At 40.9% G+C, this 22,413-nt stretch overlaps 1 protein-coding gene across 5 annotated transcripts in view; it reads right to left on the bottom strand.

Annotated features, from left to right (window-relative positions):
• pbx3b (pre-B-cell leukemia homeobox 3b) overlaps nt 1–22,413 on the bottom strand; it is a 253,444-nt gene that overhangs the window by 218,909 nt on the left and 12,122 nt on the right. The window contains exon 1 of one of the 5 annotated variants that reach the window (XM_043720213.2): nt 21,674–21,766. The exons of the other annotated variants lie outside the window; for them this stretch is intronic. Within the exon in view, the coding sequence (XP_043576148.1) occupies nt 21,674–21,722 (49 nt within the window). The 5' untranslated portion in view covers nt 21,723–21,766. Of the gene's footprint in view, nt 1–21,673; nt 21,767–22,413 lie in introns of those variants that run through there. 5 annotated transcript variants of the gene reach the window in all.

Below are 22,413 nucleotides of genomic sequence, written 5' to 3' on the forward strand. Positions count from 1 at the left end.
ACTTTAATCCAATTCACAACCAATCTTTTTTTGTTTGTTATCAGAGTCCCAATAAAAATAAAACTTTGCTATCTAATGGGCTCAGGGTCATAACACAAAACTGCATAAAATTTAACAAAATTGACATTATTTCAAAGTAACTATATTGCAAAACACTTTAAGAATGGTGTTAGTGCTATAGAATCCCATTTATTTTCCAAAGTGTTAACGTAACAAGTAACGTAAACTGCACATATTCATGCAAAAAACATTTTACATTTGTGACTGTGAAATTTAGAGCAGCAACTACAGTTGGCAAGGAAAAGAAATGAAGGAATAATATGAACAATGAAGAACAAAATCACAGGTGTTAAAGAAAGTGTAAAAAAACCTAACCCTATCATCAGTAGTATTAAAATACTATGTACGTGAAATGGTGAGAGTGTAAATTGAAGAGAACTTTAACAAGCCTGTTAATCAGGAATAAACATGGGTAATTTACAACTGGATTGCAAGTCATTGAGTGGTATTTAATGCCCTCCCACATGGTAAGTTTGTTAACTTTGTGTATTTATTCAGGCTGGTGGGCAGAAACACTGCTACCTTTCTGCCTTCACCCCAATTGAGTCTATGGCGGATTGAAGGTGTGAGGTGGGCTTTGGGTCTCAAAATGCTGCCATTTGCATTAACGCTGCAGCAGATGGAGGGTCTTGCCATTCTGCACCACAATGCACAAACCCACTTGCGATGCTTGTGAGCTTGCAGAAAGCAGCCTTATTTAATGGTATTTAATACCTGATTGAGGAACCCAGTTACGAGAAAGGAAGCCCTGTGAAAGCAATCTCCTATCTTTCATGTTAACCAAATCCCATTTCACTTCACTGTCCAATAGCCTGGGATCCATTAACAAAACGTTACCTCAGGTGGGCGTCACAGCAGCAGCCACTGCCTCCATCAGTAAAGCTTCTAGCCTTTGACTGGCCAACAGCTCTTTACGGGCATAACGTTTACCCAGGGTCCTTGATGCTCAGCATTAGGTCCACCACTGGTCTGCCAAATGCCACAGTTGAAGATGACGTGGTGAGCTTTCCTGAAAAGAGGCAACACAGAACTCTTGCCAACTCTCCAGATTGTGGACGAGACCAATATTACCCTATTGCCAATGAGTTGAAATTAAGATCTTAGATTGACAGGGCTGTAATACATCAGCCAACATGGAATATAAAATGCTTAGAGCAGATAATGAGACATTTTGACAGTGAGAGAAAAAAAATCAGAGAGAAATAAGTAACTGATGATAGATGGAGTACGGAGGTACAGTTAAGAACAAGACTAAAGACAAGAGAACGCCAATAAAATGAAACTGGACAAAGTTGAGAAGGAAAGATGAAGTAATCATTTAAATGAATTTTTATAAAACTCATCCTGTTGGTTTCTCATTTTACCATTAGGAGCACCGAATCAGTGCTTTAGAAACTTCTTCAGACAATAAGGAATCTCAACTTCCAGTTAAGACTCCCTTTCTTACTCAGTAGCAGGGTATCAACAAGAAGTGGCATTTCAGTATCGGTGCAAGCAACATCAAGAAATCACAGAATGCTTCACAAAATGAGATATGAGTGCATCTCACAAACTGGAAGTATCGTAAACTATAAGTGAAAAGAGTGAAAATGACAGTGAGGAAAATGTAAAAACAAATGTAGGGGAAAAAAAAACAAGAATTGAATACAGATGATAAATATCTGAAATAACAATAGAAAAGGATGAAAGTAATCATCAAGAAATAAATAGTGATATCTTGAAAAGTGTGCATATTATCGATGAGGAAGTGCTGGATGTCTTAAAACACATAAAGGTGGTTAAATCCCCAGGTCCTGATCAGGTGTAATCTAGAACTTTGTGGGAAACTAGGGAGGTGATTGCTGGGCCCCTTGCTGAGTTACTGTATCATCAATAGCCAACGGTGAGGTGCTGGAATACGAGAGGGTGGCTAATGTGGTGCCATTAGTTAAGAAAGGTGATAAGGAAAAATCAGGGAACTGTGTATCGGTGAGCCTGATGTCAGTGGTGGGTAAGTTGTTGGAGGAGTTACTAATGGATGGGATTTACATGTATTTGGAAAGGCAACAGCTGATTGGGGATAGTCAACATGGTTTTATGCATAGGAAATAGTGTCTCACTAATGATTGAGTTTTTTGAAGAGGTGACAAAAAAGATTAATGAAGGCAGAGTAAGAAGTTGTCTATATGGACTTCAGCAAGGCGATCAACAATGTTCTGCATGGTATGTTGGTTCGCAAGTTTAAATAACATGGAATACAGAGAGCTAGTCATTTGGATACAAAACTTGGCTTGAAGATACGAGTCAGAGGGTGATGGTGGAAGGTTACATTTCAGACCAGAGGCCTGTGACCAGCACTGTACTGCAAGGATGGGTGCAGGGTCCACTGCTTTTTGCCATTTATATAAATGCTTTGCATATGAAAAGAGGAGAAATGGTTTGTAAGTTTGCAAGTAAGTACTTTGCGTCAGTCTTCACAGTGGAAGACATGAGTAAGATCCCAACAATTAAAGGGAGTCTGAGTTGAGTATGGTTGCCATTACAAAAGAGAAAGTGCTAGAAAAGCTAAAAGGTCTTAAAATTGATAAATCTCCTGGCCCTGATGGGTTACATCCTAGAGTTCTGAGGGAGGTGGCTGAGGAAATAGCGGAGGCGTTGATTGAGATCTTTCAAAAGTCACTGGAGTCAGGGAAAGTCCCGGATGATTGGAAGATCGCTGTTGTAACCCCCTTGTTCAAGAAAGGATCAAGACAAAAGATGGAAAATTATAGGCCAATTAGCCTAACCTCGGTTGTTGGTAAAATTCTAGAATCCATCATTAAGGATGAGGTTTCTAAATTCTTGGAAGAGCAGGGTCAGATTAGAACAAGTCAACATGGATTTAGTAAGGGGAGGTCGTGCCTGACAAACCTGTTGGAGTTCTTTGAAGAAGTGACAAGTAGGTTAGACCGGGGAAACCCAGTGGATGTGGTCTACCTAGACTTCCAAAAGGCCTTTGATAAGGTGCCGCACGGGAGGCTGCTGAGCAAGGTGAGGGCCCATGGTGTTCGAGGTGAGCTACTGGTATGGATTGAGGATTGGCTGTCTGACAGAAGGCAGAGAGTTGGGATAAAAGGTTCTTTTTCGGAATGGCAGCCGGTGACAAGCGGTGTCCCGCAGGGTTCAGTGTTGGGGCCACAGCTGTTCACATTATATATTAATGATCTGGATGAAGGGACTGGTGGCATTCTAGCGAAGTTTGCTGATGATACAAAGTTAGGTGGACAGGCAGGTAGTACTGAGGAAGTGGGGAGGCTGCAGAAGGAACTAGACAGTTTGGAAGAGTGGTCCAGGAAATGGCTGATGGAATTCAATGTGAGCAAATGCGAGGTCTTGCACTTTGGAAAAAAGAATACAAGCATGGACTACTTTCTAAACGGTGAGAAAATTCATAAAGCCAAAGTACAGAGGGATCTGGGAGTGCGAGTTGAGGATTCTCTAAAGGTAAACATGCAGGTTGAGTCCGTGATTAAGAAAGCGAATGCAATGTTGTCAATTATCTCAAGAGGGTTGGAATATAAAAGCACTGTTGTGCTACTGAGACTTTATAAAGCTCTGGTTAGGCCCCATTTGGAGTACTGTGTCCAGTTTTGGTCCCCACACCTCAGGAAGGACATACTGGCACTGGAGCGTGTCCAGCGGAGATTCACACGGATGATCCCTGGAATGGTAGGTCGAACATATGAGGAACGGCTGAGGATCCTGGGATTGTATTCATTGGAGTTTAGAAGATTAAGGGGAGATCTAATAGAAACTTACAAGATAATACATGGCTTGGAGAGGGTGGACACTAGGAAATTGTTTCCGTTAGGTGAGGAGACTAGGACCAGTGGAAACAGCCTTAGAATTAGAGGGGGTAAATTCAGAACAGAAATGCGGAGACATTTCTTCAGCCAGAGAGTGGTGGGCCTGTGGAATTCATTGCCACAGAGTGCAGTGGAGGCTGGGACACTAAATGTCTTCAAGGCAGAAATTGATAAATTCTTGATGTCACAAGGAATTAAGGGCTACGGGGAGAATGCGGGTAAGTGGAGTTGAAATGCTCATCAGCTATGATTGAATGGCGGAGTGGACTCGATGGGCCGAATGGCCTTACTTCTGCTGCTATGTCTTATGGTCTTAAATTACACCAAAATAGTAGACATTGAAGGGATAAGTTGATGACCTTGATCAGATAGGCTGAGAAGTGGCAGATGGAGTTGAATTTAGATGAATGTGAGGTGTTGTATTTTGGTGAATAATAAACTTAATGGTAAGGTCCCAAGAAGTGTTGCCAAACAAAGAGTCCTTGGAGTGCGGGTGCATACTTCCTTGAAAGTGGAGTGGCAATTAGATAGGGTAGTGAAGACAGCATTTCATACACTTGCCTTCATTGTTCAGTGCTTTGAGTACAGGAGTTGCCAGGTCATGTTGAGCTTGTACAGTTCATTGGTTAGGCCATTTTTAGAATACTATGTTCACTTCTGCTCTCCCTGCTGTGGGCAAGATGTTGTTAAACTTGAGAGGATGCAGAAAATATTGACAGAAATCTTGGGATTGGAGAGGTTGAGGTATAGGGAGAGGTCTAATAGGCTGGGGCTATTTTCCCAGAGGCATCAGAGGCTGAGACGTGAGGGGCATGGATAAAGTGAAAAGCCAAGGTCTTTGCCCAGGGTAGGGGTGTCCAAAACTAGAAGGCATAGATTTAAGGTGAGGGGAAAAAGATTTAAAAGAAGCCTGACAAGCAATGTTTTCATGCAGAGGGTAATGCATGTATGGAATGAGCTGCCAGACGAAGTGGTCGAGGCTGGTACAATTACAACATTTAAAAGGCATCTGGATGGGTATATGAATAGGAAGGGTTTAAACTGATATGGGCCAAATGCTAGCAAATGGGACTAAGACTTATCTAGGACATCTGATAGGCATGGTCAAGTTGGACCGAAGGGTTTGTTTCTGTGTTGTACAACTGTATGACTCCAAGACTCTCAGCGAAGCAACATCTGTGGAGGCAGAATGGACAGAATTTTGTGAGGCCACAGGGGCTTGGCTACTGGCCTGTGAGAACCCATAAGACTTCTTTCAAGAAGGCTGCTGCATCTGTGGCCATTCAGGTACTTAATAACAACAGCACGCCTTCCCAACTAGAGGTCCGAGCAAATCAGAGACCAGGGCTTTGAGCAGGCATTATTTGCAACTTAAGGTTCCCAGTTCGTGGTGAGACAAGAACGCCATTATGGGCCTACCCTCCTTCCTCCCACTGTTTGGTTTGCACCTATCAGGGCAAATGCACAAATACTTAATTTCAAAAGGACCAATAATTTAAGCTGCCTGGTTGGCAAGTGAATTCTGATTGGTTTTGTGGAGAATGCAACAAAATCCACCGGTTCCCTTTGATTTATTGTGCGAGTTACACTCCCAAAGAAAACCAATAGATTCGTCAAACACAATTTTCATTTCATGGAATCATACATGATTTTCTAACTGCCCTATTCCAATTGTCCTTATCAATAGATTTTAGTGATTTTCTTATGATTGATAATAAAAGCAAAACACTTGGATGATGAACATCTGAAATAAACACATAAAATGCTGGAGAAACTCGGCGGGATTGACAGTATCGGTGGTGAAAGAAACAGAGTTAATGTTTAAACTCCGATATGACTCTTCAGAACCAAAGAGCACCACCCAGAACTCAGCTCTTTTTTCCCCCAAATAATTCATGTCACCAATTCAACAATTAATGAATTACAGGCACTGCCCACTAAAAAGGAAAGAGTGAGGGAAGAGGTTTAAATTAAAATGGAATTGGAGAGAGAAATAATACACACCAGCTCCTGCAGTGCCCACTTCCCTCTAAAGGTGAAATCTGGCTCTTTCTTTAAGTTTCACCAGCCACTATTGTGGTAGGATTTGAAGCAGTGTTCTCCCAGAGCATTAGACTCAGCCTTTAGAGTACCAGTCCAGTTACAGTACAATGACACCCCTATCTCTACCCTTGGAACTCAGTTGTTTTTTTAAATCAACTTGATTGGAGATATTATTACACACTTCTGGAACAATTGGGACTTAAACCGAGTCTCGTTGCTTCAAGATTGGGACACTCAATCAAAACTGCAGCTAATCTAGTTGACTCCTGATGACCCCTAAAGAGACTTACATTGCTAATACTGACAAAGGTTACTACTTTCAAAGTGCTCTTCAGTCAAATAGAAGTAGGGAGAAGAGCTCCATCCTGAAAAAAGTGCTGCTGTAGCAGGTTCTGAGATTTTAGAGTGCTGGCGTTAGGGCTCAGGAAAAGCTTTCAGGTTTGGGGAAAACTGTATGCCACTAATACTCGTGTAACTCTGAGCAAGGGTGAAGGATGCGCAGAAATAATAATTTGCTTTGAACAGCTAAGTAAAATTAGAGCTTGGAGAAACAGAGGGACAGGACCATATTGACCATTTTATCCAGTCTGCCAAAGCTGGTAGTCTGTAGACAAGCTGCAATTGTACCAATGAGTAATTGCAGGAGCGCAGTTTCCAGAATCCAGGGGGCTCAGTCCCAATTGAGAGCGTGAACTATCAGAATATAACCCAACACTGAGGCAGACCATGACAGAGAAGTATTTGAAGAAGTCCCAAAGCTAGGTCTTCAACGGTGAAGATTCAGATCACTCATAGATTTCATATGAGATTTAGTGACCCACAGTGTCCATGTGATTTGTTTTGATTGAGTTCTGTGGATTGTTCAACCGCAGAGTCTGTTGTCCATATTTATATGACTAATTCTAATTGAATGTTGGAATATAGTTTGCATAAGTTATATTGATGTGCTAACTTTGTGTAGTAAACTTTTTCATTGTTTGCTCAAAACCTTGGAGTCTTGAGGGTTCACTATCTTAGTAAGTAAATCAGCTCTCATATTTTTAAAAAGAGTGACTGATTCTTGGTCAGATTGTAACACAAATTTTACACTCTGGTCTTGGATCATACAATAAGTTTTAATTCTTTTAGTTTGATAATACCCATATTTCAGCCTCAAGAGAGAAACGAGAAAAAAAAAATCACACAGCAGGCTGATAGAATTCTGAGAACAGTTAACAACTTCTGTCTCATAGGGATGAGTCTCTAGAAATGGTTTCCACTATAACTGTGAACAGCTTAACTTACATTGAAAACATTAACAAAAAGTTCAGCACATATCCAAAAACAGGATGTGGTGGGTCATTAAATATATTCAAGGCTGAGATAGACAGATTCTTAGTTTTTAAAGGCAGGAAAGTGGAATTGAGGATTACCAGACGAGCCACTGGAACTTCAGACACAACAGGCCAAATGATGTACATCTTTTCCCTCATATTACAGAACACTTCTGCTCCAACATCTTATCATCTTACGATCACTGGAACAATCCAGCTAGAAACTGTACAATCAGTGAACACATCCAGGCCATAAACTGGACACGCTGCATCTCCAGATGCTTCACTTCAAGTCACATTGCATGTTCACACTACTACTCAGACTTCAAAGCAATAGTGCCTTGCACTGTCTTGCCTTGCCTTTTTGCATATGGCCTCCTCAGCCAGAGATACCAGACACATATTACTTACAACTTGCCTTGCCATTTAGCACTGACACAAGGATGGAAGCTTATAATGGCTGTCAGCAGATTCAGTCAAACTAAAGGAGAATAGCCTTAGCTCAGAAGTCGTCACACACTATGTCAAAGACAGCCTCAGAGGTCAGTCCAAGGGCTTGGAAATGGTCAGTCAGCCAATCAAGCAGTCAGAGTCAGGAGTGACTCCATGTGAGGGGTGTGGAGCTTGATTCTAGATTCTTTCTGCCTCAATGTGGGATTTTTCCACCTGGAATGAGAGAGGCAGTATGAAAGGAGATCAAAGCAGGAAGCACAGCTATTGTTTTTAGTAGAAGTGGGGAGGTGGCCCAAGCAAGTGATTAGGCAGAGCTGGGGGCATGTGGGGTTAGGGGTGTCAGGGGTTGGGGTGAGTTATAGCCAGTGAGGGAAGATGCTTCACATATAAGTGACAGCAGTTGGGCATGAGCCTTGGAAGGAAGTGGGAACAGTGTCAGAGATACAGTGAGTGAGAAGTATCAGAGTGAGCACAGTGTCACAATGCTGACAAAGTGGAAAAGCTTCTTCCTACAGCACTACTGATTTCTCAAGATGGCTGCAACTGCACTGAACCCAGGTGACAACCTCAGACCAGGCTGGCATGGTCTGGTATTGTGGCCTCCACTGCTAATGCTGGGGGAAAGGGGAGTCCCATCTTCATCCAGCAGAGCCTCCAGATCATTGCCTGCAGGGTGGGGCAGTGATTTACCCCTGTCAGCCATGTCCAAGGTAAATGTCAGGAATTATGCAGGGCAGCTCCGGACTGACAGTCCTTGTCTGGGTGCATAACAGCCATTCAAAGATGATGCGAGTGCAAAGGATGTTGGTGAATACTGGTATATCCGCCGAGTGGTGAATTGTCTCAGGAAAGGCACACGGCAAATTACAACCAGAGTTGGATGACAGATGTCAAAGGGCAGGATAAGTAGTTAATTATTCTGAAGAAGAGTCACTGGACCTGAAACGTTAACTCCAATTTCTCTCCACAGATGCTGCCAGAACTGAGTTTTTCCAGCAATTTCTGCTTCTGTTTCAGATTTCCAGCATCCGCATTTTTTTCAGTTTTTATTAATTATTCAAGTTTGGTATTACACACTGAGAAACCTCACTAGGCCCTCATAGCAGCAATCACTCCAAATAACTAAATATAACTCAGACTTAGCCAAAAAGACATAAATTCAGTTCATAAATACACATCTTGGAACCAATCATAGAATATCAAATACAATAGAACATAGATAGAACATAGAACAATACAGCACAGAACAGGCCCTTCGGCCCACAATGTTGTGCCGAACATTTGTCCTAGCTTAAGCACCCATCCATGTACCTATCCAATTGCCGCTTAAAGGTCACCAAAGATTCTGACTCTGCCACTCCCACTGGCAGCACATTCCATGCCCCCACCACTTTCTGGGTAAAGAACCCACCCCTGACATCTCCCCTATACCTTCCACCCTTCACCTTAAATTTATGTCCCCTTGTAACACTCTGTTGTACCCGGGGAAAAAGTTTCTGACTGTCTACTCTATCTATTCCTCTGATCATCTTATACACCTCTATCAAGTCACCCCACATCCTTCGCCGTTCCAATGAGAAAAGGCCTCGCACGCTCAACCTATCCTCGTACGACCTATTCTCCATTCCAGGCAACATCCTGGTAAATCTTCTCTGCACCCTCTCCAAAGCTTCCACATCTTTCCTAAAGTGAGGCGACCAGAACTGCACACAATACTCCAACTGTGGCCTAACCAAAGTCCTGTACAGTTGCAATATCACTTCACGACTCTTCAATTCAATCCCTCTGCTAATGAACGCTAATACACCATAGGCCTTCTTACAAGCTCTACCCACCTGAGTTGCAACTTTCAAAGATCTATGAACATAGACCCCAAGATCCCTCTGTTCCTCCACCTCACTAAGAACCCTACCATTAACCCTGTATTCCGCATTCTTATTTGTCTTTCCAAAATGGACAACCTCACACTTGGCAGGGTTGAACTCCATCTGCCACTCCTCAGCCCAGCTCTGCATCATATCTAAGTCCCTTTGCAGCCGACAACAGCCCTCCTCACTATCCACAACTCCACCAATCTTCGTATCATCTGCAAATTTACTGACCCACCCTTCGATTCCCTCTTCCAAGTCATTAATAAAAATTACAAACAGCAGAGGACCCAGAACTGACCCCTGCAGAACTCCACTTGTAACTGGGTTCCAGGCTGAATATTTACCATCTACCACCACTCTCTGACTTCGACCGGTTAGCCAGTTTTCTATCCAATTGGCCAAATTTCCCACAATCCCATGCCTCCTGACTTTCCGCATAAGCCTACCATGGGGAACCTTATCAAATGCCTTACTAAAATCCATGTATACTACATCCACTGCTCTACCCTCATCCACATGTTTGGTCACCTCCTCAAAGAATTCAATAAGACTTGTAAGGCAAGACCTACCCTTCACAAATCTGTCCTGGCTGTCCCTAATCAAGCAGTGTCTTTACAGATACTCATAAATCCTATCCCTCAGTACCCTTTCCATTACTTTGCCTACCACCGAAGTAAGACTAATTGGCCTGTAATTCCCGGGGTTATCCCTATTCCCTTTTTTGAACAGGGGCACAACATTCGCCACTCTCCAGTCCCCTGGTACCACCCCCGTTGACAGTGAAGACAAAAAGATCATTGCCAGCGGTACTGCAATTTCCTCCCTTGCTTCCCACATAATCCTAGGATATATCCCGTCAGGCCCGGGGGACTTGTCTATCCTCAAGTTGTTCAAAATGTCCAACACATCTTCCTTCCTAACAAGTATCTCCTCAAGCTTACCAGTCCGTTTCAAACTCTCCTCTTCAACAATACGGTCCCTCTCGTTCGTAAATACTGAAGAAAAGTACTCATTCAAGACCTCTCCTATCTCTTCCGACTCAATACACAGTCTCCCACTACTGTCCTTGATTGGACCTACCCTCGTTCTCGTCATTCTCATGTTTCTCACATACGCACAAAATGCCTTTGGGTTATCCGTGATCCTAACCGCCAAAGATTTTTCATGCCTTCTCTTAGCTCTCCTAATCCCTTTCTTCAGCTCCCTTCTGGCTATCCTGTATCCCTCCACTGCTCTGTCTGAACCCTGTTTCCTCAACCTTACGTAAGCCTCCTTCTTCCTCTTTACAAGACATTCAACCTCCCTCGTCAACCAAGGTTCCCTCACACGACCATTTCTTTCCTGCCTGACAGGTACATACATATCAAGGACACGTCGTATCTGTTCCTTGAAAAAGTTCCACATTTCCACGACTTCCTTCCCTGACAGCCTATACTCCCAACTTATGCTCCTCAGATCCTGTCTTACAGCATCGTAATTACCATTCCCCCAATTGTAAAACCTACCCTGTTGCACGCACCTATCTCTCTCCATAACCAAGGTGAAAGTCACAGAATTGTGGTCACCATCACCAAAATGTTCACCCACTAACAAGCCCATCACTTGTCCCGGTTCATTACCGAGTACCAAATCCAATATGGCCTCCCCTCTGGTCGGACAATCTACATACTGAGTTAGAAAAGCTTCCTGGGCACACTGCGCAAACACTGCCCCATCCAATCTACTTGATCTAAAGAGCTTCCAATTAATATTTGGGAAGTTGAAATTGCCCATGACTACTACCCTGTGGCTTCTGCACCTTTCCAAAATCTGTTTCCCAATCTGTTTCTCCACATCTCTGCTGCTATTGGGGGGCCTATAGTAAACACCCAACAAGGTGACTGCCCTTTCCTATTTCTGACTTCAGCCCATACTACCTCCAAAGGCAGATCCCCCTCGAACTGCAGCCGTTATACCATTTCTAATTAGCAACGCCACCCCCCCTCCTTTTTTACCACCCTCCCTAATCTTACTGAAACATCTGTAACCAGGAACCTCCAACAACCATTCCTGTCCCTCTTCTATCCACGTTTCCATGATGGCCACAACATCGTAGTCCCAGGTACCGATCCACGCCTTAAGTTCACCCACCTTATTTCTGATACTCCTTGCGTTGAAGTATACACACTTGAACCCATCTCTGTGTCCGCAAGTATTCCCTGTCAGTGCTACCTTCTTCACAGCCTCCCTACATTCTTGGACATCCTGACAAACAGCTAGCCTACTTGCTGGACTACAAGTCCGGATCCCATCCCCCTGCCAAATTAGTTTAAACCCCCCCGAAGAGTGCTAGCAAACCTACCCCCCAGGATATTGGTGCCCTTCTGGTTCAGGTGCAACCCGTCCTATACAGGTCCCACCTTCCCCAGAATGCAGTCCAATTGTCCAAATACCTGAAGCCCTCTCTCCTCCACCATCCTTGCAGCCACGTGTTCAATTGCACTCTCTCCCTATTCCTTGCCTCACTGTCACGCGGCACCGGCAACAACCCAGAGATGACGACTCTGTCTGTCCTAGCTTTTAGCTTCCAGCCTAACTCCCTGAGCTCTTGAATGACCTCCCCACCCCTCTTCCTACCTATGTCGTTGGTGCCAAAGTGCACCACGACTTCTGGCTGCACACCCTCCCCCTTAAGGATTCTGAAGACACGGTCGGAGACGTCTTGGACCCTGGCACCCAGGAGGCAACAAACCTTCCGAGAGTCTCGCCCATGTCCACAGAACCACCTGTCCGTCCCTCTAACTAGAGAGTCTCCTATAACTAGCGCTCTCCTCCTCTTCCCCTTTCCCTTCTGAGTCTCAGAGCCAGACCTCGCGCCACAGACCCGGTCACTGCAGCTTACCCCTGCTAGGCCGTCCCCCCCAACAGTATCCAAAGCGGTATACTTATTGTTTAGGGGAACGACCGCAGGTGATCCCTGCACTGCCTGCTTCCTCTCCTTCCCACCTCTAACTGTTACCCAGCTACCTCTGTTCTCTGGCGTAGCTATGTCCCTGTAGCTTCTATCTATCACCCTCTCAGCCTCTCGAATAATCCTCAGTTCATCCAACTCCAGTTCCAGTTCCCTAACTCGTTCTGTGAGGAGCAGGATCTGACTGCAGATGAAGTCGGCAGGACTTCACAATCTTCACAGAGATCACTTAAAAATCAATGCGAGTCAACCGAGCAACTTCAAACCAAGTACTGTTGCGCTCAGATTGTTTACTCTACACCCAATATTGCCCTGTCCCTCACTACTGACACATCATCAATTCACCAGTGACACAAACCCATATTATCATTTAAATCATAGTCATAGAGTTATCAGCATGGAAACAGACGCTTTGGTCCAACTCATCAGCACCAACCAGATATCCTAAACTGATTTAGTCCCATTTGCTAGCATTTTGCCCATATCCCTCTAAACCCTTCCTATTCATGTGTCCATCCAGATACCTTTTCAATGCTGTAACTGTACCAGTTTCCAACACTTTTTCTAGCTGCTCATTCCATACATGCAGTGCCCTCCATGTGGAAAAGGCCTAAATTTTTCTCATCATCAAGCATTCCCCTACACCTACCAGCCTTGTCCTTCACAAGAACAGGAACAAGCTGTCTCTGAACTCTCATTAGATTATTTTTAAAGGCCTGCGAACAGGCCTCCCCCAATCAACTTTTGAAAGCTCCTGCCTCATACCATCAAAATTGGCCTCACTCCAATTTTGAACTTCAACTTTTAGATCAGGTCTATCCTTTTCCATAATTATTTTAAAACTAATAGAATTATGATCACTTGCCCCAAAGTGCTCCCACACTAACATCTCAATCACTAGAGGGAATAGGGATAACCCCGGGAATTACAGGCCAATTAGTCTTACTTCGGTGGTAGGCAAAGTAATGGAAAGGGTACTGAGGGATAGGACTTATGAGTATCTGGAAAGACACTGCTTGATTAGGGACAGCCAGCATGGATTTGTGAAGGGTAGGTTTTGCCTTACAAGTCTTATTGAATTCTTTGAGGAGGTGACCAAGCATGTGGATGAGGGTAGAGCAGTGGATGTAGTATACATGGATTTTAGTAAGGCATTTGATAAGGTTCCCCATGGTAGGCTTATGCGGAAAGTCAGGAGGCATGGGATTGTGGGAAATTTGGCCAATTGGATAGAAAACTGGCTAACCGGTCGAAGTCAGAGAGTGGTGGTGGATGGTAAATATTCAGCCTGGAGCCCAGTTACAAGTGGATCAGTTCTGGGTCCTCTGCTGTTTGTAATTTTTATTAATGACTTGGAAGAGGGAATCGAAGGGTGGGTCAGTAAATTTGCAGATGATACGAAGATTGGTGGAGTTGTGGATAGTGAGGAGGGCTGTTGTCGGCTGCAAAGGGACTTAGATATGATGCAGAGCTGGGCTGAGAGAGTGGCAGATGGAGTTCAACCCTGTCAAGTGTGAGGTTGTCCATTTTGGAAGAACAAATAAGAATGTGGAATACAGGGTTAACGGTAGGGTTCTTAGTAAGGTGGAGGAACAGAGGGATCTTGGGGTCTATGTTCATAGATCTTTGAAAGTTGCAACTCAGGTGGATAGAGCTTGTAAGAAGGCCTATGGTGTATTAGCGTTCATTAGCAGAGGGATTGAATTCAAGAGTCGTGAAGTGATGTTACAGCTGTACAGGACTTTGGTTAGGCCACATTTGGAGTACTGTGCAGTTCTGGTCGCCTCACTTTAGGAAAGATGTGGAAGCTTTGGAGAGGGTGCAGAGAAGATTTACCAGGATGTTGCCTGGAATGGAGAATAGGTCGTACGAGGATAGGTTGAGCGTGCTAGGCCTTTTCTCATTGGAACGGAGAAGGATGCGGGGTGACTTGATAGAGGTGTATAAGATGATCAGGGGAATAGATAGAGTAGACAATCAGAAACTTTTTCCCCGGGTACAACAGAGTGTTACAAGGGGACATAAATTTAAGGTGAAGGATGGAATGTATAGGGGAGATGTCAGGGGTAGGTTCTTTACCCAGAGAGAGTGGTGGGGGCATGGAATGCGCTGCCTGTGGGAGTGGCAGAGTCAGAATCATTGGCGAATTTTAAGTGGCGATTGGATAGGTACATAGATGGGTGCTTAAGCTAGGACAAATGTTCGGCACAACATCGTGGGCCGAAGGGCCTGTTCTGTGCTGTATTGTTCTATGTTCTATGTTCTATGCCCTGCTTTATTCCTCAAGACAAGGTAAAGTTGTGTTCCTTCTCTGATAGGTACATCCACATATTAAATAATAAAGTTTTCTTGTAACAAATTTATTAAACCCCTCTCCATCTAAGCTCTTAACATTATGGCAGTCCCAGTCTATTTCTGGAAAGTTAAAATCCCCCACGATTATCACCTTATTGTTCTTACAGATATTTGAGATCTCCTAACATATTTGCTTCTCAATTTCCCACTGACTGTTGGGGGGGTCAACAGTACAATCTCGATAAGACAATTATCTCTTTCTTATTTCTCAGTTCCACCCATTAACTTCACTAACATTCTACCAGAAATGTCCTCCCCAAGTACAACTGCAATGTTATTCTTAATGAAAAATGTCACTCCCCCCTCCTCTCTTCCCCCCTTTTCTATCCTTCATATAGCATCTATACCTAGGAACATTAATCTGCCAGTCCTATCCCTCCCTGAGCCACATTTCTGTAATAGCTATGATATCTCAATCCCATGTTCCGAACCATTCCCTTAGTTCATCTGCCTAACCTTTCAGGCCTCTTGCATCAAAATAAATGCAATTTAATTTATTAGTCATATCTCATTCTCTATGGTGTTTTTGCCTGCAGTGACTCTTTAACTTGCTCCCCTTAACCACTGCACTTGTTTCATATTTATCTCTTTACTCACTGTCGCTTTGGAACCCATCCCACCCTAACCCAGTTCTTAAAGGCCGAATTAATTTCCAATTATTCTAAATCCTTCCATAGTAGTACCAAATGAAAGATTATCTAATCCCAACATTCCACTGCAGAGGCGTCAATCCTCAGGACTTGCATTTCAATGCCACTCAAGTTCACCAAAGGTCTGTTTCTGTGCTGTATAACTCTATGACTCAGGACCAGGCTCCCAGTATTACCCTTAATGCTATCAAACCACATGACTATTCCTTAAGCAGATATGGTTCCTGCACCTAAATAGATATTAATTCCAACTTGTGTATTTTATGTAGCAACAGATTATGTATTTTTAGCTTTGAAAATTGTTTGAGATGAGATAGAAGCCATTAGAAACCATAAATGTCATATAAAACAGTAAAGTATATTACAAATAAAATCTATTATCTATAAATTCCTACAATGGCTTACATGTTCAACTTGTTCAAGTGCAAATTCCAATATACATATTGAAACTGTAAATTTATCATGATACAAAACTTTCATAACAGAATTTAAAATATGCTGCAAGTACACAACAGATCAGGCAGCATCAATGAAGAGAGAAACAGAACCTATACTTTAAGTCAACATCATCTCGTATGATCTGCTAACTATTTACAGCTTTTTCTACTTTCATTTCAGATTTCTAACATCTGTATTTTGTTGCCTCTGTTTTAGTAAAAATGAAATGTGATGCATTCAGCCATTGATATTATACAAATCATTAGCTGTGATGTAATCATTTTCATGAGATAAATATCACTGTTGTTATAAAACACTGCATCCTCAAACTTACTATAACCAAAACCAAGAGAGATCTGCTTGCACATTTTTAAATAAAAAGACCTGCTTCACCAGAGGGAAAGTCAGTAAAAAAAAGCTGGAGCTCTATTAAATGTATGGCTCAGGCCAGAATGTCACTGGCAAGTTTTACTGGTTAAAATTAAATTTTATGATTTCAGTTCCAAGGTTTGAAACACAGAGTAAAATCACTCCTGAAAACCCACTAAAGCTTGAGAAAGTTAATTCACAGGTGTGACCAATTAAGGTTTGCTCCAAACGTGGAAGAGACTGAATCTGTGAGGAACTGTTCCTCCAAACACAGATTTTGACCTCTCTCATATTCAATATTCCCTTCCTCCTCTTCTAACAGCTTGTCAAGAACAAAACTGAGCTCCATATATAAATATCAACAAAGTTCACCGATATCAACTTGTATTGTGGACCACACAGAAAAATATTTTAAAAATTCCAAAATTTTCTAATGTAAAACTGACAGTCGTATTTTTGCTCTATTTTCACTGTTAAAAGTAATTTTCTCCTTCAAATCATCTTTCAATTTTTCTCTTTCTGCTTCATGATTCAAACTGGGGTAAAATTCTAAAAGAATCCAACAACCTTCTGCTCGCTTAAAAATTGGCCATATTTCCTTGTGTATGCTTCATCACAGCTTATAAACATGCTCATACAAGAGATCACTAGTGTGGCCAAAATAAATAAATCTTACTTCGGCCTGCAAATTCTGGGGTCAGCTCAAGTACCTTAGTGCTTCCCCAGCTGAGTTCACCTAACACTAGGTTCAAAACAGCTCAAGGGCAGCACATGATTCACCATCAGAAACCCAGAAAATTCAATCATTGAGATGACCAATGATACAAATGTCGTCCCCATTGGGAAAAGACAAAATATTTAAGGAGGTGATCATCCAATTACAGATTTTGTCTGTACCACGCTCACAGCTCAGGTTCTTCAATCACAGGGTTCCATTTTGTCAATTCTTAGTGACACAATCTATGATAAGAAGAGCTGCAAGGGTATGAAAGAGAGAACCTGAGATCTGGGAAGCTGAAGCACTTATTTCTGGTAAGTCATGCTGCCCACATCATCAATCACTTCAAGAGGAGGCTATTTTGAAAGGAGGTTAAAAAATTGTCTATGTTCTAGACTTTAGGGATATGTGTGCACTGCTGGAGATTCACTTTTCTAGGAGATCCAAGGGGTTCAAAAGAAGCCACAGTGAAGGCATTTAACTCAGAAATTAGGCTGTCTTTGTACAGATCTTGAAAGTAGGATGTTACTCAGGTCAGAGATGTGAACTCTTTAAAGATGACAAAAAAAAATTAGATCATATAGATTACGCTGGTGTTAGCCCAATTTTAAGAATGGATGATAAAGATAGGAAGTACCTCTGGGAATTAAACTCTTTCTTTAGTGTGGGTCAAATGTTGTTTCACCTTCGAGTTTGTCATAAGTTGTGAAGAATTAGATAAGTATTCAAAGGGGAAAAATAGTGCAGGGCCATGCAGAAATATAAGCAAGAGCAAAAAATGATCTGAACGTTCTCTGTAACTGAAGACTCTCTATGTCAACATCTTTGTATCTAAAATAGTGTGTAAGTGACAACTTATAAATTTTTTACTGCACTTATTGGAGTACATGTGACAATAATATTAATTCAATTCTATTCAAAAAGCATCATAGATACAATCTGCCAAATAGATCCCTTCCACGTTGTAATATTCTATAACTTCTTTCACTTTCAATACCCATTATAAAAGGATGGCATTTGGCCGTTTGTGAGTTAAGAACCTCTAAAAAGTAACATATGTCTTTAATGTAACTAGGTGCTTCTGAGCTCAGAGATTCCAATCAATATCTCATTAAAACATGGATGGTCCTGTAGGGAGGTGCATTAGTTTGGGAAAAAGAAATGAAATGAGAATTAAACCATTTGTTATCTGATGCTTAGCTTGGTGCTGTAGAATTAATTTGTGCATTCACTTTATTGTACAATTGGAACTTAAAAGTCAGTACCTTGACGTATTTGTCAGCACTCACTTTAAACTTTCTGAACAAAACCAAACAATGCTGGAAAGTGCAAACTGCTTGCAATTAATGTTTTGATGTGCAGCCTGTGTTAGACTCATCTCCAATAAGTTACTTTGTGCCACAAAGCTAGGCTTTTCATTTTGAAGGTGATTTGGGAAAATTATCAATAATAAATTAATAAAAACATGATAATTATACATTCCAAGTTGAATACATTATATGTATATATGCATACAATAGCGTTTAGTGTTGTGTTACCTTACCTACGTAAAGAAGGAAACCCAGAAAATATTTCAACAGAAATGCAGAAGTTAATGCGACTGCATGACGAAGTCACCTAATTACAAAGTCAGAGATAAAAAGGGGGAGAAACAGAAAACAAAAGGAGGCAATGAGAATGAAAAAAGAGCCCCTGAAAACCAAAAGGTAGCCCTCAATTATTCTGAAGAAAAGCATTCCATGGGGAGAAAAACGTAGTTTGACTCCTGTCTAATATCGATCAACAGTCATACCTGGGATCTTCCAATTCTATATGGCTCAGCAGCACATCATATAGTAAGGCAAATTTCAGGAACCTCCTATTTAAAGTCTTTTTTATTCCCACTATGTAAGTTCACTAACACAACACTTCACTGTACTTAAACTTATAAAGAATAATGACTGTCTGGAATCAAGTTACAATTCGGTAACTTCATCGTGGGATTCAGACACTACCATTAACCATCAGACACTATAAGGTTCACAACCATCACAAGACTAAATACGTATTTTCAACTCACTGAAGTATTCCTTAAAAAAGCAATACATAGTTTTCTTTGTGAGTTTTTACTTGGATCGTATTTGCACGCAATGGACAACATTCACATAACTGTGCTAAAGTCTAATAATATCAAGGCAAATAAGAAAATGTGCAGTTAGTGCATGTTAGAAAGTAGTAAAAGATAAAACAAGATTTGCTCTGGAATGTTTTCATTGTTGTAGTTGAAAACTAGAGAGATGGACAGATATGGTTAACTGAATAGCTTCATGTATGCATTAAGCTTCTAGGCCACATTATTTCCTTTTATAACTTACTTCTACTTGTAAAACTTGTAAGCTTCATGTATTTCTCACAAGAAGATTAGATTTACTCCTGCATTGCACCAGGCTATTCTAAGGCCAACTTTTAGTTGATGTCTTTTAATAAAACTCAATTGTTTCACCATCAGAGTCAGGAAACGTAATTCAAAAACGATCGATCTAAGTGACCTATGTACTAATCTTTCTATTTTGTTTTAAACGATAGGCCCTTTTATGAGAGACAGCCATTTCCTGTACAGATGTCTGCAGCATGAATGAAGACTTACAATTTTCTTTTAATGTTATTTTAATAAAAGTTGGCACTAAAGCATAAACAAAAAGGTCATGAAAGAAAGCATGGTTGAAATATTAACTTTTGCTTCACCCTGAAGATGTACTATAACTTTAACTCTTTGTCTTCACTGACCAATACGGAGTATTCTTAGAAATAGTTCTTACAAAGAAAAGTTAAAATGCTAGTTATCAAAGTAAATCAAAATCATAATATTTTACGACTTCCACTCTGACTAAAAAGAAAGCAACAAACTATTTTAAAAATGTGGTTTTCCTCAAAAGCATGAATACAGACAGCTCAGAAGAATTTTTGTGATTGTTGTACACATGGCTTTTGTTTAGATGGCAAAAGGAGTCAATGGTTTCTGCAATAACTAAAAAATGACAATGTAACTACAGGCAATAAAAAAGTTTACAGCTTTTTCTGACAGTCATAAGAGATAACAAAGTAAAAGTCCTGGGATGCAGTGCCTACCACTGTGAACAGCATTGGTATATCTTTTAGCATCCTTAAATCAATCAGAGATTAGATAATGAAATATGCACAAGCCTTTTCCCAGAACCTTTGACAAATCACACACAATCCTAAATCTTCATAAATCACGATTAAAGACAAGGATATCATCACCAACGCATATATCTTTTCTAGCCTGACCTGAAGACTAATGAGAAAAGCCCTGGACTATCTCCTCTGATTAATTAATTCAAAATGTCTGCCGTTATTCAAATGTGAGGCTGGTATTATTTGAATAACACTTGACAGCAATGCCTGAAGATATAATCTCTGATTTGCAAATCTGCATCTGCATTGCTGTAATGGTTCCTATAACAGTGACCTTAGAAGATGCTATTTTATGAAGTCTCGGCTGTTCTAGCTATCGGCACTTCACAAAAAGAAAAAGGGAAAAAAATCAGCTTGTGAATCCCATTGTCCACGATGAAATAAATCAATCATGGTGACAGAAGTAGGACTGAAATGAAAGCCTGAACTCAACAAATATTCAGTGTCAGCAAAAACATCTGCTGTCAGATTCGACTCTAAAATTTCACTGCAACATTGACAAATCACGTTTTGCTTTATTTGACTGCAAATTTGGCGAAAATTCTAGTATTGAAATGATTTTAGCAAAATTTTGATATTTTTCAGTGCACAAGATTGGTGTAAAATTTTAAAACGTGCACTCCAAAGAAGGAAGTAGTTCTTAGTGCAAAATCAGAGATTGCAAGACATTGTAGGTTAAGTTTAGCATTTGTAAGACTAAGACCAGCAGTCCCTGTATAAATGTCAAGGATATTTTAAAGTGTTTCATCTTGAATGCTGTAGAACAAGTACTGGGTTAACTACAATTGTCCAAGAGCTTCTATTTCCATAAGTTTTACTCTCTCATAGTTTCAAATTCCAAGTTACAAGCAGCTATTAAAATCTTATAAACAGAGATGACAATGACGCCCAAAGTAACATATGTTGTAATTCAAAATAGTCGGGTTTTTTTTTCAAAAAGCTTAGTTCAAAAATACGATAACAAATTGTCATCTGAAACATCTCCAAATAGGATGTTGATAGCAGTCTGCTATCTGTTTTGGAAAAACAGTGATGCAACTGTCTTTCTGGCAGTGCCAAGAATCATGACAGAATGGATTATTAATAAGAGACTTATCCAGAGAAGTATATTAATTTATGTCTTCCTGCCTGGTTCAAAAGACAGATCAACCTTCCCACGTTCTGCAAAAACCAAAACTGGTTAACTGAAAAAGTATTTTGATATGACCAGTAAAGAAGAAAAGCCATTTGCATTTACCCATGTTTTACTGTAAAATTGAACTTCTGGACCATAAAATTGATGAGACTATTTATTATAAATGGCCTTCATAATTATCTGAAATTCTTCACAATAAAAAAAATCAGAAAGATAACTATTTAAATTTAATTTACAGTAATTTCAACAAACAGATAAATAACAGAAGAACAAAATAGCTGCAATGTACTGCATCTGACCTCCACTTTTGGAAGAGAATAAACATAGCCTTCGCTTTTCAATCCCCATCAAACCAGAGTAAAAGGAGGGCCAGCATTCTCCTGCTCACAGCCATTAATCATAGCTTTCGCTGAGCAAGTGCGTATTAATTTCTGTCATCCCAAACATCATCGAGTATTGTTGCAGCACCATTTGCTCTCATTCACTACCAGTCGTTACCAGTTTCTCAACACTGAGCTGAGACAGAGCGAATGGTGTGGATTTCAGAGTTAGAGGCATCTATCCCTAGGGTGCTGACACCAATTAAGCCATTTCAAGAAGGAACGAGAAAGTCCCAACCCTTGTATGTAATAATACCCAGCACCTAATATTGGCATGTTGCCATTTTCTATTGCTATATTTACTTTAAGTGCACAAATGTTACTGATCAGAATTCAATTTTAGTTACGCTTTCATTTTTTTCAAAACCTGGCTGTGAAATTTCATGTCGGAATACTTCAAACCAGAAGCCTATGTCTGAAGAATTAAGAGGAGAAAGCACATTGATATTAACAAAGAGAATTATGTTTAATACAGCACAAAATGATAACAATTACATTCAGAAATGGTGGATTTTTAAAAACTTTCTAATTCAGATCAAAAGGTAATTCCCACTTAGAAAACTGCTAACAAAAGGTTTAGTATTGTCCCAGTCTGTTTTAATTAAAATCTTCTGAAAGATTTCAGGCATTTACATCTGCTTTTAAAACCACTCTTTCAG

This window comes from Chiloscyllium plagiosum, unplaced genomic scaffold (genome assembly GCF_037043375.1).
Source record: "Chiloscyllium plagiosum isolate Xiang-an unplaced genomic scaffold, Cpla_swu_hap1 HiC_scaffold_21, whole genome shotgun sequence".
In the NCBI taxonomy this organism is placed as follows: Eukaryota; Metazoa; Chordata; class Chondrichthyes; order Orectolobiformes; family Hemiscylliidae; genus Chiloscyllium; species Chiloscyllium plagiosum.